The 18318-nt window shown below is 38.1% G+C and overlaps 2 protein-coding genes across 3 annotated transcripts in view; one reads left to right on the top strand and one right to left on the bottom strand.

Moving 5' to 3' along the window:
• Nucleotides 1-1463: 1463 nt before the first annotated feature.
• Nucleotides 1464-14647, bottom strand: pomgnt2 (protein O-linked mannose N-acetylglucosaminyltransferase 2 (beta 1,4-)). 2 transcript variants are annotated; one of them, XM_056762606.1, is made up of 2 exons: nucleotides 14579-14647; nucleotides 1464-4617 (listed from the first exon to the last, which is right to left on the bottom strand). In XM_056762606.1, exon 2 carries the CDS (start codon nucleotides 4580-4582, stop codon nucleotides 2822-2824), a length of 1761 nt encoding a protein of 586 aa, XP_056618584.1. In that variant the 5' UTR covers nucleotides 4583-4617; nucleotides 14579-14647; the 3' UTR covers nucleotides 1464-2821. The 2 variants fall into 2 exon arrangements, with proteins under 2 accessions (XP_056618584.1, XP_056618583.1); XM_056762605.1 differs by lacking the exon at nucleotides 14579-14647 and adding an exon at nucleotides 13119-13373.
• A 322-nt stretch (nucleotides 14648-14969) lies between these two features.
• snrka (SNF related kinase a) overlaps nucleotides 14970-18318 on the top strand; it is a 41507-nt gene continuing 38158 nt past the window's right edge. Inside the window, exon 1 of the mRNA XM_056763067.1 lies at nucleotides 14970-15150. The gene's annotated coding sequence lies outside the window, so the exon portion shown is untranslated. The remainder of the gene's footprint in view (nucleotides 15151-18318) is intronic.

The following is an 18318-nucleotide window of genomic DNA, read 5'->3' as shown; positions in this document are numbered from 1 at the left end:
CGCACAAAGTGCTTTTTCAGATTTTAATTGAAGATTATGTTACATGAATAAAAAAAAGACCCACATTGATGAGCTGTTTAGTATAAACACTGAATTGAATTGTCATTTTTAATTTTACTGGGACTTTAAATTAGGGTAATGTCATAAATAATGCAAAAATAGCAAAGCAAAGTGGGTTAAAAGTTATAATAAAGGACATTTTTCACGTTTCCAGGTTTCTCAGCAAACTTCTATAGCTGTGAATGGGAGACTACCACAAATATCATTTTTGCATTCTCATTTGTTCAAATAGCAAAAGAAAACTCAACTTTCAACCAAATGAAAAAAAAATTGAGAGTCTGATAATTGCAGTCTAAAGAAAGAATGATGTCAAATTTACCGTGACTTCCAAAGATGCTGTGTAAGATGCTGTTTTTTTGTCATTTGATGCATAGGTAATATAATATAAAGTATAGTGTTATAAACGTACATACATAAAAAAATGAAAATATAAAAACTTTGGAGGATTTACAGTGCTGATGAGCTGGTGAAAAAGTTCCATTTCCCCCCCAAAAAATGTAATCATCTTATTTGTTATGACCAATCAATATTTTAGTGATTTTAGTTTAATAATTTGCTTACAAAAATCATAAACAAAAAGTCCAAATAAGAATATAAATAATAATTCAACAACTTCTTCCAGTAAGCAAGAAGTTAATGGAACTCCAGCTCTACACATCTTTCCATTTTAAACTCCCATCTAATGATTGAAATGAGAGAATGTGAAACCAGAGAAGCGTCCAACCATGACCAATTCTTAACTCAGGGTGCAGGTAAAAATAGAGACTATGATGCTAGCTGGCTCTTCTTTCTTATTATATGCAGTTTTGTATTACAAACAGAACAAATTTATTATCCTCATACTTTACATGAATAAAATTACCATGAAAACACAGAGTTATGCTAATAAACTGCATGGCTGTGGTTTTCGAATTTCAATTAGAAACGTTCTTGGTTTAATCTGTTCAAGTGTCAGTCGAATTGGTTTCCACGTGAAGCAGAAAGTCCTCAAACTGAAGGACAGGGTTAAAACTATGAACTCAGTGATTTAAAAACACAGTATAAAACAGTAAATTTGTTAATGCACTCGTAAACGTTAACTTATACATTATGAATTAGTATGAATATGAATTAACGTTGTAAATGTATTGTTCATTGTTAGTTCGTGCAGCATTTTCTAATACATTTTTTGAATCGTTAATTAGTTGCATTAGTTAATGCAAAATTAACTAACATGAACAATTCTATTTGCATTAACATTAACAAAGAAAACTAAAGGCAGGGGAACTATAGGCCATTCCTCATTAAATAACCTTGTTACCAAAAATACAGATGCCTTGAGGTCTTTATAGACTGATATGGAGGGAAAAAGCATGTGTTCTTTATTGTTTGATTCTTTAAACACAGCAGTGAAACTGCACCAGCTGAAATACAATTTGAAACCTTGCAACCTTTATCAAACCTGTGCTACAATCTGTATAACTCTCAAAGTCTACCTCAGATAATTCTAACAGATAAGGACATTTTCCATTTTATAAATAATCCACCAGTCATCATAACACAGCTCGTCCTTATTGAAGTGCAGATGAAGGACATGCACAACAGCATTTAAAGAATACAAATAAAACACATGTCTAGTCTTATTCTACAGCAGTCTGTCATATGGATATTATATGTTTATTACTTTCTTAAATGACAGGAAAGCAAATCTCAACAGCGGTTTTCGCACACAGCATATGAAATACTACTTGTTAAGTACATCTCCAATATTGCATTATTTAAGGCTTATGCAGTCACAGGTGGCGATGTACGGTTACTTAATTTTACATTTCATAAATGCTTTTTGCCCCAAACCAGCTATCAGTTACCACAATATATAGCTGCAGTATTATTTCATCCAAGATTTAAACCTATTTCCTTAAACAAATGTTTTACCATTATGCTGCTACTACCAACCAAACAACCACTGCACCATTACTCCGTATAGATCTAACTGCTGATATGCTGACAATAAAGTTGTAAATAAAATTGCTAAAATTCTCAATGCAGTATGTCAAACTATGTCACATAAAAGATTAAAGGGACTGCGGACTAAAACATCTATCTATAATGGGATTCTCTAAACAATCTAACAAACAGCAGTTTATTTTCTCACTGGCAAACAATATTGATCAGGTAAACAATAATAAGTGGTTTTGAGGCTGGCTGAAAAACTACAATAAAAAAACTGCAGATAAACTACAGTCAATTTAAACCAAAACAACAACAGCGTAGTTTAAAAACAGTAGAAAGTCAGTATATCTTGAAACTCAGTTATTTAGATTACTTGCTTTTACTTCACACTACATTTTCTAATTAAAAGGCTAAAATCAACGCAAAAACACAATGCAAAGCATTGGAGAGTGCACACTCACAAAGTCACATAGAGTACAATTCAGATCATTGTCATCTAAACCATAGAAATGCTTGCAGTCTCAGAATCAACAAAAGCAGATATCAGACAACACCAGTGTCTTTGCTTACAGTATAAATACAAACGTAAACGACATTATACATTTCTAATAAATAAAGTCATTGAGGACTTCTAAATGGACCAGCAGTCCAGTAAATTGTGCATTTCCTGCAGACCTTTATTCTTCACCACATAATGGCACTCCATAAGGAACAATCGTAAGACCGCAACAGTGACCTCCAATGTTAAAAACTACGTTTGTAATTCTCAATGAATCCACATACTATTCTTCATCAGCTCTGTGAATGACAGTGTTGAATTTAACCTGAATCAAGTTTTACATATAAGAACATCTGCGAATGGGCCCAAGAGGTTCTTGTTAAAGATGCAGCGCACCCACACTAGATATGTGGTAAAGGGTTTGATGTTCTCTGTGAAGGTGTAGTTCTGATGGGGCAGAATATAAGGCATATATGTGTTCTCTCCCTGCTCCTGAATCCAAACCTCATATTTCACCTCTTTAACTTTTAGGTACTTCAGGTTCCAAGGGATCTGCCATGAAACCGAGAGCTTTGCTTCATTTGTGGCCTGTACCGACGTCTGGCACATGGGCTCTCTGACTCGACCAGGATGTACTGTGCTGGCCACCTTATACTTTTTGAGATTAGGCATGGTTTTCAAAGTCTCTCGGAGTATGTCTAGAAAAGAGGCAATGTTCACAGTAGTGTCCTGGTAAATGCGGAAAAGCCACTCTGGATTACGACAGCAAAGATGTCTCGGCACTTCTTTGCTGGCAAGGATCCGTTCTTGCTCCTCTTTTTCCAAGTGGATGATGCCGCCCTGGTCCCAAGGGCGATCAGGGAATGTTACCGTGTTCTCCTTTATGGTATTTCTCCATGCAACATACTGAAGGTCCATGCCGGGTAAGGAGGCCAAGGTTTTGTAAGGGGTGTACTGCTCTGGGTTCACAGCATATGGAAAAAGTTCGACAACAGCAGCGCCACGGGGCAAGAACATGGAGGTGATCATCTGTGCTCCATGCATGCTGACCAACATGGAAGCCCCACTAATAATTTGGATGATGCTATCGAATGACTGCTCCTCCAGGGACACAGTGACAGTCCTCATCTGGAACTCATGAGCTAAAGCCAGAATAAGCTCAGCCTCATTAAGGATTAGCCTATTAGTGCTACGTTTGAAAACAACAATGTATCCATCGTCCTCCTTCTTCTCCACTCGCGTGATGTTCTGCCTCTCCATCAAAAATGAAGTAAACTGACGAATCTCATTACCCGATACCAAAACGTTGGCTTTGGGTCCTTGCGGTTGTACAAAGCCATATTGATACCAAGTCGTCATCTTTGACAGTCCCACGTAGGATTTAGTGAAGCACATGAGTTTCCCAAAAGTCTTCAATTGCTCCTTGAGTAGGGGTTGCTTAGTGCTGAGCAAACGGTAGAGATCGAAGTGAGCCCCCTCGCTCCAGCCCTCCATGAAGACGAGCCTGGCCTCATCGTCTAAGTCTGAATACTGCTGCATGGTGTAGTAGATGGGCAGAAGGTCATCGTGGAAGATGTGCATGAGGTTGTCGGGGTTGAAGCGGTTAAGAATAAGGGTTACATCTGGCACGAACACAGGTTTTGGCATGAACTTCAGAGCTGCAGCTGGGAGCTCGAGAAAGTTGAAGTACTGAGTGTTGTGGTCCTCTACAGAGGAGAGGTCCAGCAGGGCGGGCTGGAAGCGTCGAGGGCCGAGGTTAGGCAGCATCACGGAAGCATTGCTGTGGAAGAATACAAACTCATCCGCCTCCGAGCAGTAGCAGAGGTAGTCAAAGCGACAGATGCGGTCTGTGTGCATCTTGCCAGTGCAGACCATTCTGGTGCCATGCTCCTGGAGCGCTAACAGGGCGGCGTGGTAGTCGATATGCACCTGCGAGAACTCCTGTGACTGGCGTGTGAGCTGCAGCTCCTCCTCTAGTTGGGACGCGTGTTCAATCAGGCGAACGTACTTCCAAAGTAAGGCTGCCACCACTGACACCAGCAGGCCATTCAGCACTGCTGGCAGGTTCATCCTACAGCCAATAGCACGCATTGCAGCAGGACCCCCACACCATACTCATGCTCCACCTGCAATGATCACAAAGACAGTCAGATAGCATAGTCTTATCAAGTTACTCTACCAACTAATGGTACTACGCTTTGGGTGTAGAGCAGTGTTTTAAAGTGTTTTTTTAAAGTAGAATAGAATAGAGAAGAATTCTCAAAGAATTTACATTTGTATTTTTATTTGGGCTGAAATTTTTTTAAGTGATTTTTAACATTTTCTTATATACTATATTTTGAATGACTTCTGCATGATTGACCACTGTCCCAGTTTGATTTGATCCCACTTGTCTCTTTCCATAATTTTAAACTCAATTCAATATTTTTTTATATCTAATGTCTAATCTAGCAAGCATACATGAAATAAGCATGATGTACAGGAAGCTGGTCCTTATTGCCAAACACAAATTCAAGGACATACAAGACTGCTTCGTGATAATGACCATTTAAGTATAGTCTACCATTAAAGGGGACATTTCATGAAAAACAGACTTTTTCCATGTTTAAATACTTAAATTCTGGTCTCTTGTGCATCTGTCAACTCAGAAAACGTAAAAAATTCAAATCATTGACTGTTTTTATGCGAGTATCTCTGCAAGCCCTTGAGAAAATGAGCGCTTCAGAAATCGCGCTCTTACTGACGTAAGCAGCCGTTTTCCGCCCCTTGTTCTGAAAGTGTCAACCCATCACGCCGCCGCCATTGTTTTTTTCACATGTGTGAAGTTCCAACTTAACCATGCACATTTCCCGCCAGTCCTGTGTAAACTATGGCATGCAAAGTTTTTTTAAACCATGTTTTCGTGAGTTGACAGAGCTCCCAGTCATCAGCGCCAGAGTTATCCCCGCTCCTCTGCTCATACGAGCCGGACCGCGATCGCAAGACATACAAGCGATGATCAAAAGTCCAGACACTATGTACACGATAAACAACGTAAAGCTTGCTTCACTGCTTATTAGTTGTTGTGCGTAATGTTTGTTAGTTCCCATGTGTAGTGAAAATGGCAGGGGTTTCGTTCTTGAAGTGTGCCCTGCACCATTTTCCTTACTTTTGTTTTATTCAAACGCTTTTGTACAGTATTTTTCGGACGTCACGTACATACTAATTACCACCTGACGCCACCTTGCACCACAGTGACGGGTAATAATAGATTATGACGGATTTTTTACGAGCCTGTCAGTCAAAATGACGGACAATAAAAAAGTGCAACCTCTGGTGTGTACGTTTGTAAATGCGTATGCTGCTGTCAGACAGAGAGGTGAGCAGCCTGGGGCCATCAGTTAAACAGAGTGGATGTAGCAGGGGACGATGAGGGAAGATGAAAAGAACAATTGACAACTTTTTCCTGAATAATGTTAAGTCAAGGCCTGATCCATCCGAAAATCATAAGCAATGCTCTAACACAGAGCCATCGACCTCACAGGTTATGTCAAGTCCTGGTCCATTTATCTTGAGATCTTTTAAGATAAAACTTCAGTTCACTGAAGCAATTTAAGCACCCTTTTTCAGTAAGTTACCTTTCTTGTAGATTTGTGCTTCAAATAAAGAAATTTATGTTGACCAGATTGTTAGGTAATCATTTACAAGTAAATTTTGCCTATACGACATTTAAAAAAAGTCAAATGGTAAAACCAGTTAAATGTTAAATGCGAGGCGGACTAAAATTTGGGTGCACCTAACTTTTGTGCTGGTGCACCTAAGAAAAAACGTTATGCGCACCAGTGCAACCAGTGCAAAGAGTTAGTCTAGAGCCCTGTCCTAGTGTATTCATCAGCTGCCATCAGTTCACCATGTGGTTAACTGCATATAGTGTAATGCTTTAACTATGCCTGCTGGTTCATGACAACAAACAGACGTCTTTTCAGAAGGAGGTAAGAAAATGAGGAAACGCATAACGGAGCAGTTATCTTAAAAAGTGACAGCCTTTCCTACTGAGATTTGCTCATAATGACTGCAACAAATCAAGGGGGAAAACATTCGAGCTATGTTACAAGCATTAGGAAGCTGGCAGAGCTTCTTGCTGTCACATCATGTGGATGAAAAATGCAAATCTCCAGAAAGCAAAGGACAATCTTCCTTTTACATCCATTGCTTTTCGTATTTTGATATTTAAGCGGCATAAACATTGAATTCAGCAGGGTAGGAACATCAGCAGTAACAGCAGTGTTGCCAGTTGTGCACTTAATTCCCCTCACTGATTAGGCAACCCGGGGGGATACATAAAAAACTCTGCCTACTAATGAACGCATGCAAAATGTCAGCTATGTATTTAAATAACTGGAAGAAACCTTAGTGGCACCATCAGCTACCATTACTGTTTAAGACCGAATATCTCTGATGTCTGCTTGGAAAATGTTTGATATAAACTGCTGAATTACCAGTTGCAAGCCCCTAACAGCTTTGCAGATACACCCCTGGGGTGCATTGCCACAGACACTATCACAATTTTGCATTTTCTTTCAACACACCCAAATTAGATCTAGCCATGATTAGCTTTCATGTAATGCTATTTTTTCATTCATAATCTGTTATACTTTCTAAATAATTATCAATTAAAAATCACTGTACAAGTCCCAGATAGTCAATGAAACTGAAAATGTTGTCTTCCAGGTGATAATCAGATCAGTGTTGTATTACATTGTTTTTTTTTCAGGAAAATTATTTAAAAACATATAAATGGAGAGCGTGAACATGGAACACTGAACATGGAGAGCGTGAGAAAGCTATTCAAGAACTGCCATAAGAAGCCTATTTCTAATTGACTCTATTTTGGTCTGAGGAATTATTTACATCCATTTCAACATTCAGTCTGTCTCTCCTAGGATTTAACACCCACAGTGCTTCAGAGATGATTCGCCTACACCGTCTTGCCAGTGATTATTATGAATAACTTCGCTCAACTCAATGACTCTGCAAGCTCATGCCTTGCCTTGATTAAAAAATAACCACCAAAACATCTTTCCACACATCTGCGCAAACACATTTTCTTCTTTTCAGAGGAAACAATGTGCATTATTCACATAAACACTACCGCTGTGGCTTAACCTGATGCAATGTGGTAAAGTAGAAGTGATGAAAGCTATCTCCTCCATGATAATTCAAGTTTCTGCTGTAAACAAGCAGCAATAGCGGCAAACAAAGAGTGACACTAAATTTTGTTGGTCGCATTGTGCTTGGTAGTTTCACCCACGCTGACTGAATCTAAATCAAGATCCATCTATATAACATTAAACATGGATGAGAAATGGGAGTTACTCGCTGGTTTTCACGTTCATCCAAGAAAATCATAAAAAGCTATGAAAACACACGAAATGTGCTGTCAGTTTTACAATCTCTAGCTACACAGTGCATTGAGTGTGATCGAACGTGCAAACAAAGAGAATATTCTGATTGGCTGTGATGTTGGTGTCACAGCTTTTTAGCTTTTAATGTAAACATTTTCTTATCACTAAAATCTATATACATCGGCAACTTGAATGGTTTGTGTCTTAATATTATGGTTCCTAATATAGGGAAATTTTAAGTGACCCAAAAAAAAATTTGTCATCATTTATAGGGGTGTTACGATACCCAAAAGAAGATATTTTGTACAATAAAAGTTAATGGGGTCCAATGTTGTTTTGTTTCCAATGTTCGTCAAACCTGGTCTGCAGAAGAAAGTCTTACTGGTATACAACGACATGAGGATGCATAAATAAAGAGAAACTTTTTGGGGGTAAACAACAATTAATTATCCATTAATTTTGCAACTTCTATCTACTATCTCTCTGTAAGTCGTATTGGAGATAAGCATCTGCTAAATAGCTAAATGTAAATTTCCGGTTAGATATTTTTCGGTGACACAAGTTCGATACAAGTCCAATCTACGACTTATGTGTCATAATAAATGGCAAAGGTCATGATAAAGCAACTTTTTTTCTCACCAACAAATAATTCCACTGTACTATAAAGTATGTTTATTAAGCTTAAATTCTACAAATAAAATGCATGCATGCCTGGCAAGTCCCTCCCCTTGAAAATCATCAGTCGTTATAGATTGATGATTGGCTTTTTATTGGAAGGCGGGGCTTCCGTCCTTTAAGCACTGCAAGCATTTTCAACATTCACAGATGTGGCATCTTTTTAATATGTTTTATCTTTGACTCGGCCAAAGGGCTAAAACTTGTGTTAGCAGCTTATATGGCCCATTTGTTCCTTTTATAGACTGCGGCAGATGTCCTTCTGCTATCCAAGCTTTGATCTTGTGATTGTGTGTGAGCACATGTGCTTTACATACTTCGATGCTTTGTTATCATTTCGATCTTGTATGTGTTTGTTAGCGGCTATGACGTAAACTGACTGCAAAACCCAGTGGGATGATGTTCAACTGCCTGCATGTAATGCATTGTGATATGGAACAGATTATTAAAGGTTTATTTGTTGCCACACAAAAAAAACACGCTAAATCCAGTACATTCATGCATATTGATGGATAATATTATGGATAATATGGTTTAAAACTGATTTGTTTGGCAAATAGACAAAGACATTAAAGAGAGGCAGGCTGTCCAGATCTAAATCTCTTGGCAGTGTAAGAGCTCGGCGAGCAGAGCTCACGTCCTTGAAATGCTGTCCTTTCAGTACATATGATGAGTGAAAGCAAGGGGTGACATCATGCAAGAGAGGGTTTTCGGAGGGAACGCGAGTCAATGAGATGTGTGCGTGTGAGTGAGTGGGAATAAGGGCCTGGCTGACGGGGCTCGCGCAGCTCCCTTGTGTACAGCTGGGCTGTTTGCTATGTGGATGATAAGCACCACGATGATGGGGGAAGGCAGCCTAGTGCTTCTAATGCATTTTAATAAGGTTCCTGGAAAGACAACGCTCTCAGTCTTTCAGTGGCTTTCTTCTCCGACGAGTCCCTTCAGGACAAGCAAGGAGATTCCCTGCCCACGACAGGAGACTCTGGGGCAGAGGAGACACAATCGTTCCCTGCATCCGAAATACTTCCATTCTATATAGTAGGCGAAAAGAAGTATGATCTACGAATAGTATGTCCATAACCTCAGTATGCAAAAAAAACGTAAGCAAGAAATACCCGGATGGTCTACTGCTTCGGCCAAGATTCGTGAGTGCGGATCGGATGGACACTTCTCTATCCCATGATGTCACGGGAGCTGAGAAACGTTTTATAAAATGCAAAATATTTTTAAGTAAATCAAACAAAAACAGCGGAAACCTTTAAGGCAGATGTCCTGTTTTAACGTAAGTGCCAATAAATTAATTTCTCGCGACTAAATTATGTTTTTCACAGGTATTATGTACAGGTTGTTGTTAATACGTCATGGGTCAAAGAGCATACAGGTCACATGACCTTAAACATGGCGGAAGCAGTATGTCCGAAATGTATTCATACTACTTCCACTCATACTATATAGAACAAACTGTTTTAATGGCCAATAGATAGGAAAATTCAGTACGTATTCAGTGTGTCTCTTGCTAAATGTTTTTGTTTTTTTATACCTAGGAATAATAATTCGTATTATTTAAAATAAAACAACGGAGTACTTGAATTCTTCATCTGTGCTTGTTTCTATTTGTAGGTCTTTTTATATGTGTCGAAAAACATGCTGTTTTAACAGAACTTTGCTCCATGAACATTTTACAGTGTTTCAGCCACTTCAGTTTTAAAAAAGCCATATCAAACTCTTAATCATATGATTTGCAAAACTCATCTTGTGACCTCTTCATGTATCTGCGTTTAATCCTAGCGTTTTTTAAAGAGAATCACGCATCCTGTGTCAACACCCTTTGATCACATCCAAACAGCGTTGCTCTATCGCACTTAAGTTCTAAACGAATCTTTAAAAGCCTAAACATTTAGTACCGTCAATCGCCATTGCAACAATTCTTCCAGCATCCCCCGTCATCCCCATTTCCTCCTTCACTAATCTTGTTCTTCTGCTGTGCAGATCTGTTATAAGAGTGGTTTAGCTCGGACCTCGAGCTGAGCCTCGTGTTCAATCCCACTTTAGGGACAGCAAGCTAAGTTTGCTTTCTATTCACTTTTTAGACAGAACGAGCGGGTGAGCTCATGAGAAAAGGTAATCAATCACCTGATAAAACAGACGCTAGGTGTCGTCTAAAAACGACCCTGCAGCCAATCCAAAATCTCAATTCTGTCGACACTGGACCTCAGTTGGTGTGAAAATGAAAAAAACATATAGTGTTACAATAAAAGTCTCAGAATTATAGTATTCATGATCAGTCATGCTATCTCATCTCTCTTGACAGCATGTTGGTTGAATGAACCAATTTAGAAACTTGTTCCACACTTTTTTATGCTGGTAATCTGACATGCACTTTTATTATGAACTACAATGAACATTGTAATCCAATCCGCTATTTTTTTAATAATTTATATAATATAGAACAATGTTACATTTTGATAAGGGCATTTTGGTTTAATGCATTCTTTCCGAACGTATGCAATAAATATTTAAAAATGAGTACCTTCAGTTTATTTTGACAACCCTTCATAAGTGACTCTAGATTACACAACTTGTAATTGAAAAAGTGTCCACACAACAGCCACATTTCTTCTCTTATTTGTCCTCTGTCCTTTATCTGTCTTGTAATCTTAAGGCCCATTCACACCAACAACAATATAAAGCTATAACGATATCAATTGTAGGCTAATTGTTCTTAATGTAAGAGAATAGCAGAGTCCTCACCACAACTATAATGTGAAACTGCACCTCGCAACCGTAGAATAAACATAACGTTATTGTCCATCGGCGTATAGATGCGAATATATATTGTTCATTATCTTTATAGTTATTGTTCTTGGTGTGAACGGACTTTAAAGGAATGTCCCATTATCTGCTTATGACTATTAACCCTAATAATCAGCATGCTGATGGACTACAGTAAGCATTGAAGCATGCAAATATCTTCAGCATGCCTTTTTTCCTCAGGGACATATAAAGAATAGGTCTGAAGAAGCCTTTCAGTGGGGGTTACAGAAAACAATGTCAGCCTGCCTCTGGGGAGAAAGACTCTACGTAACACTGCAGAGCTTTGGGTTGAGGACAGCAAAATGACAGAACACTGGAGCAGGAAAAAATGAAATGATAAATAAAATGCACCATCATTCACTAACGATAACTACCGTCTGAAAACAGTGTTATCTTTGTTAATGATAGAAATGATTACTTTTGCTAATTATTTCAATGATCAAAATGCAATCAAAAATATTATTTATGTTATAAATGCAAAATTATTATAGCTATTTGAAATAAATATTTTATAACAAAATGATTACCCAGTACAGCAAGTAATTATTAAAAAATGAATTAAATAAGAAACTGCTTTCTTTGAAAACTCATCACCCTACTGTTCTTTTGAGATGACGGCTAGGCTATACTTCAGCTGCTTTAAAAGAGGACTGGGATATCCCACCCAGGGATATTGGCCGTCTAGACAGAACTTCACAAAAAATACATTTTAGCAAAAAAGTACTAAATAATTAAAGTGGCTGGACAATAGACAAGAAAAAAGTTTTAGAGCTGCCATTGGTGAAAGTGGAAGATTTTGTAATTGTACTTAGTCTGTTAAAATAAATATCTTGAAGTGTTTTGGGTTTCACTTTTTTTTGAGAACCACCAGCTTGAATTAAATGGCTGCAGTTCATGCACTGAATTAAATTGATCATAATTCCTTAAATTAGCATTTTGCATAATTTCACAAACGTGTACCGTAAAAAATACAGTAAAAGCTAATTACAATAGAAAAATGAATGGGTTTAGATGTTTTTTTGTGGCTAATGATTCACACAGGTCTAAGTAACTTTAAGAGTGACATCTGGCATTCATTTTGTCCTTATCAAAGAGAAAAGTTAACCCAGTGTAACTTCTATTCATTCTGCTCAGGCTGACTGCTTTCATGTGCCTTGACCCTACAGTGATAAACAATGCTCAAACTTATTTTGAGTTTATTCTGACTTTGCATGCAGCTTGACATCTATTCTAAAGACCTATGCATCATAATGGCAGCAAGACACCCAGGGTTGTCTATCTACTCTTGCTCCTGTTTTATTTCTGATATTGACAGAGTATGCTCTTTTAATAGTCCCTGTTTGCAATAATCAGGCAAGGATAATAATGCAAAATATTTCACTCCAACGGTTCAGAGAGATCCGACATATGAGTGCAGACCACTCATACAGGTAAATAAAAGCACTAAAGACTGTTGTGCAATATACATATCCTCCAGTGTGACCTCGTCGTCACAACAGGTAACAAGTTAGCAATTCAATGCGGATTTTGATATTTAATGCAATTAGATTCATATAATTTAGTTAAGAGGCCAAATCAAGATGTGATCTGTTGTTATGTCTCTAAGCTATAGATCGTGTGGATGATCTGTAGAGTTTAAATGAATAGATATATTTTCATGTCAACTGGCGAAAAAAACTTTGCAGCAAGTTTATCAGAACAGACACAAATAAACGCATCGCAAACAACATGCAAGAAGCAGATGTGTATCATACCTGTGAAGAAAGGTGAGAAAGGACGAGGTGATGTGAATCTAACGTTACTGCGGATACAATGTTTCAATAGCAGCTCCAGAAAAACAGTGCCAATGATCATTTACAACTTTACAGCACCCAAACGCGGCGTTTTGTGAATTATTGCGCTTAATACACTATGGGTTCATTCACCACAGTGACTAACGAATATCGTTTCGGTTCAATTTAATCGGTATGTAGCGCAAATTTGACTCCGTCGGACGTCTTCGGCGAGCATTATCACGGCTGCGGGATAAATCTCCACCCACAGTGATGACGGAGCTCAGAAGACGAAACGTCGCGAGATCTTATCATCGCTAACTAGTCTGACGAATGCCTCTGGGTTTTATCGCGAGAATAACACGGCCCAACCGAGATAGGTCAAATGAACCGCGTTGCACATGTGAATGAATAAAATGAAATGCAATATCCCTGTTATATTAAACACGTCGCTATATTTAACAACAATAAAAATAAGATTTGACTTGACTGAACAAATGTTTACTTGGTGTCCTTTTTTACTAAAGTAACCATAAAATATGTCATTTGCAGTAAAAGCACAGTGATCACAATTTACTGTCTCGCTACGAGAACAATAACCATATTTAATCATTATATTTCTTGTAAGTAAAAATGTTAATCATTCTAACCAAAAGCAGGGCTCCCGCGTTTTTATTATGTGTGCTTATTATAGACTACATTAGTGGAAGGCAGCAGCTTTTCACAATGAACTGTTTTGCACAAAATACAACTCATACCAATGAGCTACTACTTACAAAAAGAATTTAGAGTTTGAAAAAATATTATTGACTAAGTTTATTCTCAATTAAATCACATTTCTTGTTCACTGTAATAGGTAACACAACGCCCCCTAGAGCACATTTGTCGAATAAAAATAAGCGTTTATTAAAAAACGACTATATGTAATTGTGACATCACGACATCAAAAATGTGTCTTTAAAGCACTCGTACTGCTTATCGACACACACGTTCGCAAATGCTTTCGAATTGGGTATTTATCTGAAAATAATTGCACTGTTAAAATATTTAACAGTGCAACTTGTGCCCACTAGATGACAGTCGAAACCTTAAAAGACATTCAGTGTTTTAAATGAGACATTGGCTTGTATGTATTTTTTCTAATGAAGTGTACAATATATTTAGAAAAAGCTATTGCAACTGATCACATTCTGTTAAACTCTAATGCCTCTGCATTGGTATAAGAAAGTGCCATTGCAGTGATTACCCGGAGTTTACTGGAATGATAAGAAGTTGTCTTTACTGTCTTTACCCAACTAAAAATTATGTCTCATACAACACACATGTATAAATAGAAACAGATCTGTGAAGAGGGTGCGGTGTTTAAATACAAACAAACGGAGCTATTGCTAAACTGAAAAGTTTAGTTGAATAATCTTCCGTATGCATGTGGATGCATTTACCTGCACGCTTTCCTGATTTTATTTTTATTTTACATGAAAGCACTGACAGTGAAGTGAAAGCTTTTGCAGAAAGCCAAACCTTTCACACTATAAAAAGCGCTCCATTGACGTACAAGAATGCGGTCGTTTAAATATTAGAAGTAGACCGCAGACCTAGAAAAGACAAGCATGTCTAATACAACGCCATTTCCGGCTTATTTAAATGACATATGATAGGTCAAATACGGGTCACGTGTTTTAAAAACGCCTATCTCCAACAAGTAACATCAAACTGTAGGGGACGCGCCATATTGCGCCCCTGCTGGTGTAACAGGGACTGCAGTCTGGCTGAGCGTGAATAACTTATCCAGTGTTTCCTTACAGTTTACTGGTTTCAGGGCGGAGAGCGAGAAGCGCTGAGAGTCGCACTTCCACCAGTCTTTACACATACACACACACTATATTCATTACTAACATCACACAAAGGGCTTGACTCACACTCAGCCAGGCCGTATTCTCTGTCGTCTTCAGCTCGACTACTCCCGGGATATATAGGACTTTTAAAGCGGTTTTAATGTTCGTCGGGGCGAGCGGTAAGTCAAAGCTTTGGTTGATAGTGCCGTTAAATGCTAACATAGTTAGCTGGCTAGCATATGTACTAAGACACAATAAACGTGCATTAAAGGTCTATTATTAACGTTACCTAAGATATGATCTGACAGCTATGTGTATGATCCGTGGTGGCTTTAACGTTAGATGCTGGGTCGCCTTTGTTTCTGTCTATATGTGCTGTGTTAGTGGTGTGTAACGTTAGCGACTTCGCTTTTATTTACTGTCTTCCTCTCAATGGATGTGTGGGGCTTATAAGCAGCTTATGGGCCAGATCAGGCCTGTCGTGCAAAGGTATAACTTATCAGTTCCCTACATGCTTCCACATGATGTGCCCACCATTAGCTTTCCTGTCAGGTGAAAGCAGACACACAGATGCTGTATCCGTATTGCAGCCTCGCAGTGTCACACGATTTTAGTCGATGGATGTGGGTTTATATCTGGGATTTTACCCGATGCAGGTTGGTTAATATATAGAAGATAAATGTGAGTTCACTTGAATGCTCGATTTTGATACGAGTATGTGGACTTCGGTGTATCTCGGTAACTATAGTTCTATTATCTGCTATGCAACATTTAAAACTGACAGCTTTTATTGTCAATACATTCATGACCCATGGCTACTTGCCAATGTTTACAGCTATGATTTGTATAATGGCACTATGAGCTATGAAAGGCTCTAATGTGTTGTTGTCCTGATGCTTAAGGCAACTTGATGGTTTCCCGTGATCCTAAAAAGCTTAACTTTTAAGCTTCGGTCCATTATGAGTATTTTAATGCTTGATATTACAAGTGAGTGATGATTACGGTACTGTAGTCTTATCAATGCACCCTTCATAGCTGTTAGTCTTGCTGGAATGCTTAAGGTGTGTAAAACGTTCCTTCAGTCGACTGTCCTCACCTCAACCTTTTAAAGGTAAAACTCTTGCCAGATAATTGTTGATTTATTACGGTTGTCTTATCATTTGTGATTAGTATGTTGTTTTTTAAATATGAGAAATAACCAAGTTCTACTGATATAAAACTGAGAGAATGAGTCAAGCACAGGGCATGGACCTTAGCCCTGATCTAACCTGATCTGTAATCAGAGAGACTATAATATTATTACACAACACTACAGGGCATTCTTGGTTATGAACAGCATATCACTGAAAGTTTGTGGGCTGACATGATTGTGTAGCAGGAATTCTTTGACAACGTGAACTTTATAGTTTGTAATTGCAAAGAAGTCTGTGAATGTGTTCTGTTTTTATTGTTTCGATATGAATATTTAAGGTATCCATTACAGCTGCATGGTAATTGGTGGCCAGCCAGTGTTAGACATTACAGTGGAATTTGATTTATTAAAGCTCGATGGCCGGGCTGAAGTGCTCTATTGTGTTGGCTATGTACGCTCGCACACCGGCTGGGGTTTGAGCATCTCCATGTTTGGAAAAATTCAGGATTATTAGTGCATTCACTGATATTACATTCAAAATCTCACTTCTTGAATATGAGCTTTGGTGTTTATATCAATAATAATCGGCTTTTAGTGCAATAGACAGAACAACAATCCAGATCCATAAATTATTGCTCCTCTTAAACCCCAACAATCACTGTTTTATGAAAAGAACACTTGTTAATAGCTATCATGGCCTGTAGTGTTTATTGTTAATGAACCTTGTTTTTATTCTCATGCTCTTGTATATGAAGGCACTTCTTGTTAAAAGTAATGGCCTGTACAGGGTCTTTGCTAAAGCAAGCATCTCTAGTCCTCATTGCACAGTGCTGGAGTAAGGGTTTTGTAAATACACCTCTGCTTCTAAATTTTAAACTCTTTCTGCATCTTAAACAACACCGTTGACTTGAATTCTGACAGATGTGTAGCTTTTTAAGACATGCGTACATACATAATGTGGAGAAAAAAACAGGCCATGCTCATTGCTCAGCCATATTTGAGTAGTAAGAAATCACCTACCAACTAACTCCCCATGAACACCCTGGTAATGTGCCGAAAAAGCTAAAAGGGATAGTTCACTCGAAAAGTTTTTTTTATCATGAATTACTCTGTAATTGTTACAAATCAGTATAAATATCTATGTTCTGTTGAGCACTAAGAAAGATTATTGAAAGAATGTTAGCAACCGACATTTCTAGGATATCATTGACTACCATGGTAGAAATAATCAAGTGGTAGTCAAAGGTGCCCCACAACTTTTTGCTTTTCTAGATTCCTCAAAACATTATTGTTAAATTATATAAATAATTATTTTGTGTTAAACAGAACAATTTTTTTCCTTCAATGGTAGTCAGTGATTCCTAAAAAAATGTCAGTTGGTAACATTCTTCCAAATATCTTTCTTTGTTTAACCAAACAAAGAAATGTATACAGGTTTTAATGTCACTCAAATTCAATCAGCCCTTCTGGAAAAGCAGCCTCTCCTCTGGAGCTCCAGTTTACCAGCCGACCTGTGGCTTTTATTTTTTTTCACTAACTAAAGGAAATCAATACAAATCGTCACTGGTGCATGTTAAGGGCCTGTGGCACTGAAAAAGCTCTGTAGCTTCAATTCAGTATTCAGATTTTTTGTGAAATCCACTGGTGGTTTGGAAATGTCTGTGTCTATATTAGAGATTCACCGTTATATCAGACAATCATCAGTATTGGTCGATAAAAACAATTTTTCACATTATCAACTATCTGCAAATAAAAACAGGTGATGATCAGGGGAGATAGGGCTGCACGATAAATCGAAAAGAAACCGCACGCGATTTGGTGGTTGGCTTTGGTGGTTGCATCCGAATGCAAGAGGGCGCTCTCTCACAGAAACTCAAATTCTCCATAGAAGAAGTTCTGCTCGTATAACCAGGAAATGCCGTCTTCCTATCTGGCATCTTTCTATCACTGTTTTTCAAGCCACCTTAGGTATTTTCATGATACTGAAGTATATTTATGAGGATGATGTTTGACTGGTGATGCTTTTTTAAATGCACGTTTCAAGCGAATCAAACGCGCAGTGCTTTCAGATGGAGCGGCATTTCTCACAGATCACAGAGCCGTGCTTCACGAACAAGCTGCGATTTCACAATCACGATATACACATTAATTAAATCACGATTTGAATGGGAATTGCGATTAATCGTGCAGCCTTAGGGGCGATATATCCTGTCAA

Source organism: Triplophysa dalaica, chromosome 12, assembly GCF_015846415.1.
Source record: "Triplophysa dalaica isolate WHDGS20190420 chromosome 12, ASM1584641v1, whole genome shotgun sequence".
Lineage (NCBI taxonomy): Eukaryota > Metazoa > Chordata > Actinopteri > Cypriniformes > Nemacheilidae > Triplophysa > Triplophysa dalaica.
The sequence above is the reverse complement of the archived record's forward strand: the minus strand, read 5'-3'. Positions and strand labels throughout refer to the sequence as shown.